General features: G+C 40.5%; 1 protein-coding gene across 1 annotated transcript; it reads right to left on the reverse strand.

The window, feature by feature from the left end:
- Positions 1-770: 770 nt before the first annotated feature.
- On the reverse strand, positions 771-2,169 carry LOC122057642 (caffeoylshikimate esterase-like). The gene has a single exon (XM_042619821.1). It carries the CDS (start codon positions 1,888-1,890, stop codon positions 856-858), a length of 1,035 nt encoding a protein of 344 aa, XP_042475755.1. The 5' UTR covers positions 1,891-2,169; the 3' UTR covers positions 771-855.
- Positions 2,170-3,349: the final 1,180 nt, after the last annotated feature.

The raw sequence follows: 3,349 nt of genomic DNA on the forward strand, positions 1-3,349 counted from the left end.
CAAACCATTAACAAGTTTTGTCTCATCCAATCATCAAGGATATTGCAAATTCAAAAAAGATTAATTTTGTATCTGATCTATATCTATATCGGTATCATAAGTTCCAATCGGATACCACACGTTTTTTTTTTTTTTTAATCCCTAAAAGCATGTGTCGCAACCCGAGGAATGTAACATTGAGATTACTGATATGAATTAGTATCTGAGATATGAATTAGTATCTGAGATCGATACCAATCTAATACTGATAAAAAATAGATTGCAAAAATTTGTGATGATCGACGAGATAATAATAATAAATAAATAAATAAACAACATCCCTAATGATTGGATGAGATGAAGTAAAAAATAAATAATATCTTTAAGGACACAGCCGATGTAAATATCCTTGATGATCGGATGTGACAAAACTTGTAAGTAATTTGGTTCAAACCATGTTTTAAACTAGTCAATTTAAAAAAAGTGTAACAATGAGGGTTAATCTGGATATTTAAAAAGAGCAGGGAGAAAGAGATGTAAAAATAAAAAATGAAGGGAATATGAGAAAAAAAAAAGTAAAAAATAAAAGATAGAAGAGTTCTGATAAATATAGGTTGGGGAGTCAGTAAATTTTCCTTTATGGAAGGGTGTTTACTGCCCAAAAGCGGAGGCTATTCAGGTAGGCTAGGGCCAATGAGAAGCCCCGTATCGGTTTAATTAGTAAGGGTAAATACGTCATTTTACTCTGTGGTTAATTAGTAGACCGACATAATAGACTAGTGAGAGCAACGAAGGAAACAGAAATTTATTAACAATCTCTAGAGAGAGAGAGAGGTACTTAATTAAGAGTATCTCTTCAAACGGGCGTTGAGTTGGTTAGGTAAACACCGGTGGCGGTGGCGACGGCGGCGGCGATGGTGGTACAGTTGCCTGTGGTTCGGAGAAAGCCCGGTGACGGAGCCAGTCAACAATATCGCCGAAGACCAAGTCAACGTTCTCCTGAGGTTCACCAACCATCAGGTGCAACATGCCAGGATATATCCGAAGCGTCTTGTCCTTACTCGAGGCGCGTCGATACAGCTCCTCCACGCAAGCAGGGTCGCACACCACATCATCTTCACCATGAACAATTAGCATCGGCAGATCCACTTCCTCGAACCTCCCTTGCAACTCACTCGACACCCTCAGAAACTCCTTCGCCGTGGCTGCCCGAGGTCTCCCTGGGTTCCTCTTAGGAGAAGCCATCGCCAACTTCCTCTTCCACTCCTCCTTGAACGACACTTCCACAATAGTCCCTCTGGTAGGGACAACCTGCCACGTCGGCACCACCGCTGCCGCCAGAGATAAAAAGTGCTCCAACGGCCATGGAGGCTTGAACTTGTCGCTCACTCCACACATGGCTCCGTTTAACACAACGCCATCCCATGGCTTGCTTTTCTTGCTTAGGTGGATGAGGAGAGCGATGGCTCCGCCAAGGGACTCGGAGTAGAGGAAGGAGGGGAGAGACGATGGGTGAAGAGAGCGGAAGGAGTCGAAGAAAGAGATGCAGTCGTCGACGACGGGGTTGATATCGGGGATATGGTAGGGGAGACCTTCGGAGAAGCCGTGACCTTGGTGGTCTATAGCGCAAGTGGCGAAACCGGACTTGGCGAAGAGGGTGGAGGTGAGTTGGACGAACCAGCTTGACTCTCCGGTGTAACCATGAACGACGGCGACGATGCCGTGGATCTTTTTGGGTGGGAGAGGGATCCAGGACTGGGTGAAGAGTTTCATGCCACGGGCGTTGGTGATGTATTGGGAGGAGTGAGAAACGGAGTGGCGTGTGCAGAACTCCTCCAGCGAGAGAGACCCAAAGGGGCTCTTCTCGTTCGCCTCACCTACTGGGTGAACAACCTTCTCTATCTCCGTCATCTGTAAACGGTCTCCAGTCAACACTCACTGTGAGGAGCCGAGAGAGATTAAATGATGCCCAAGTGAGAGAAGAGAGGTGAAGTCTATATAGAAACGCTACGACCTTGAAGTGGAAGGTGGGGGAAGATAATTGAGGATAGAAGAAACCAAAAGTAATGTCATAAAAGAGATTTAGATCCCAGAAAAAGCTTCCCATGGATGAGAGTGGAGTCGTGTGACTCTTAGACTTTCCATTCCAATCAATGAGGAACGTGGTGCTGGTAAGTGGTTGGTGGCACAGCTTCTCTCATTTAATCACAAGGTGGGGCTGACTCAATTATTAACCTAACAAGTGGCGTTGAAAACTGAAAATCCTAAGTAGGGTAAAAAAGGCCGACTAGTAGCAGAATGTACGTAATTTTATTTTCACTTTCTTTTAATATTAATCATTCATTCAATATTAGATTAATTTAAATAATCTATTAGTTTTTTATATTGTAATTGATTTTTAGTTTTTATGATGGAGAGATGATGAACTTGATTACTTGTTTACATATTAATCATCAGGGAAGGGATTTTGACAGTAAAACTTGCATGTATGGCAGAGGATAAATTTGAATTTATAAAGTAAACAAAGCTCTTGAATATCTAGGATTTTATTATTACTTCTTGGGTACGTATTATTAACCTATGAGAATTTACCATGTATGCAAATCTTCAATGAGATTGATAAATAAAACTTCAACTAGACTGGAGAGCACTGAAAAAGGAAGAAGAAAGAAGGAACGGCTTTGAAGAAGCAAGGAGAGAGAGAGAGAAGATCGAGATTTCTAAGCGGAATCAAAGGAGGAGTCCGCTTATATTGGGATTTTTATTATTTATTTATTTAAATATTAATAATATTAAACAGAGTTGTAACTATTTACAACTCTGTTGTTAGCACGATTAATATATTTAACACGTGTCAATCATATCACTTACGTGAACATTCATTGGGCTCCGGATGTTCTGCATTCCTATTTTTCTGCACGTACCGTGACCATTTTGCTGGGAAAAATCCCATTAATTCCCACTAAAGCGGGTTTAGGTTTTCTTTAATTCTTAAATTTGTAATTTATATGTAATTTTTTATAATATCTGAGCACACACTTCGAAGGGCTCCGAGTTTATTGCACCACCAGTGCAGTGACTATAGACAATTTTCACGTAAAAGAACTAAAATAGAGAAACATTACATTAGAGGATGATGTCATCATCTTCTGTAAAAAACTCTCTAGTGGATCTATTTCATCAGTTGAATTCATTGCCGTCTTCCCCAGCTTGAGATGACTTTCAGTGTGGCTCATAGTTAACAAATTCGGATTCGGGAATTATTCGGACGGAGAATTATTCGGAATAATTCGGATGATTAATTGAAGGATTCGGTCAAAAAAGCTTATTGGGTTTTTTTTTTTAAATTGTTTTTTATTGTTTTTTTTTT

This window comes from Macadamia integrifolia, chromosome 12 (assembly GCF_013358625.1).
Source record: "Macadamia integrifolia cultivar HAES 741 chromosome 12, SCU_Mint_v3, whole genome shotgun sequence".
Classification (NCBI taxonomy): domain Eukaryota; kingdom Viridiplantae; phylum Streptophyta; class Magnoliopsida; order Proteales; family Proteaceae; genus Macadamia; species Macadamia integrifolia.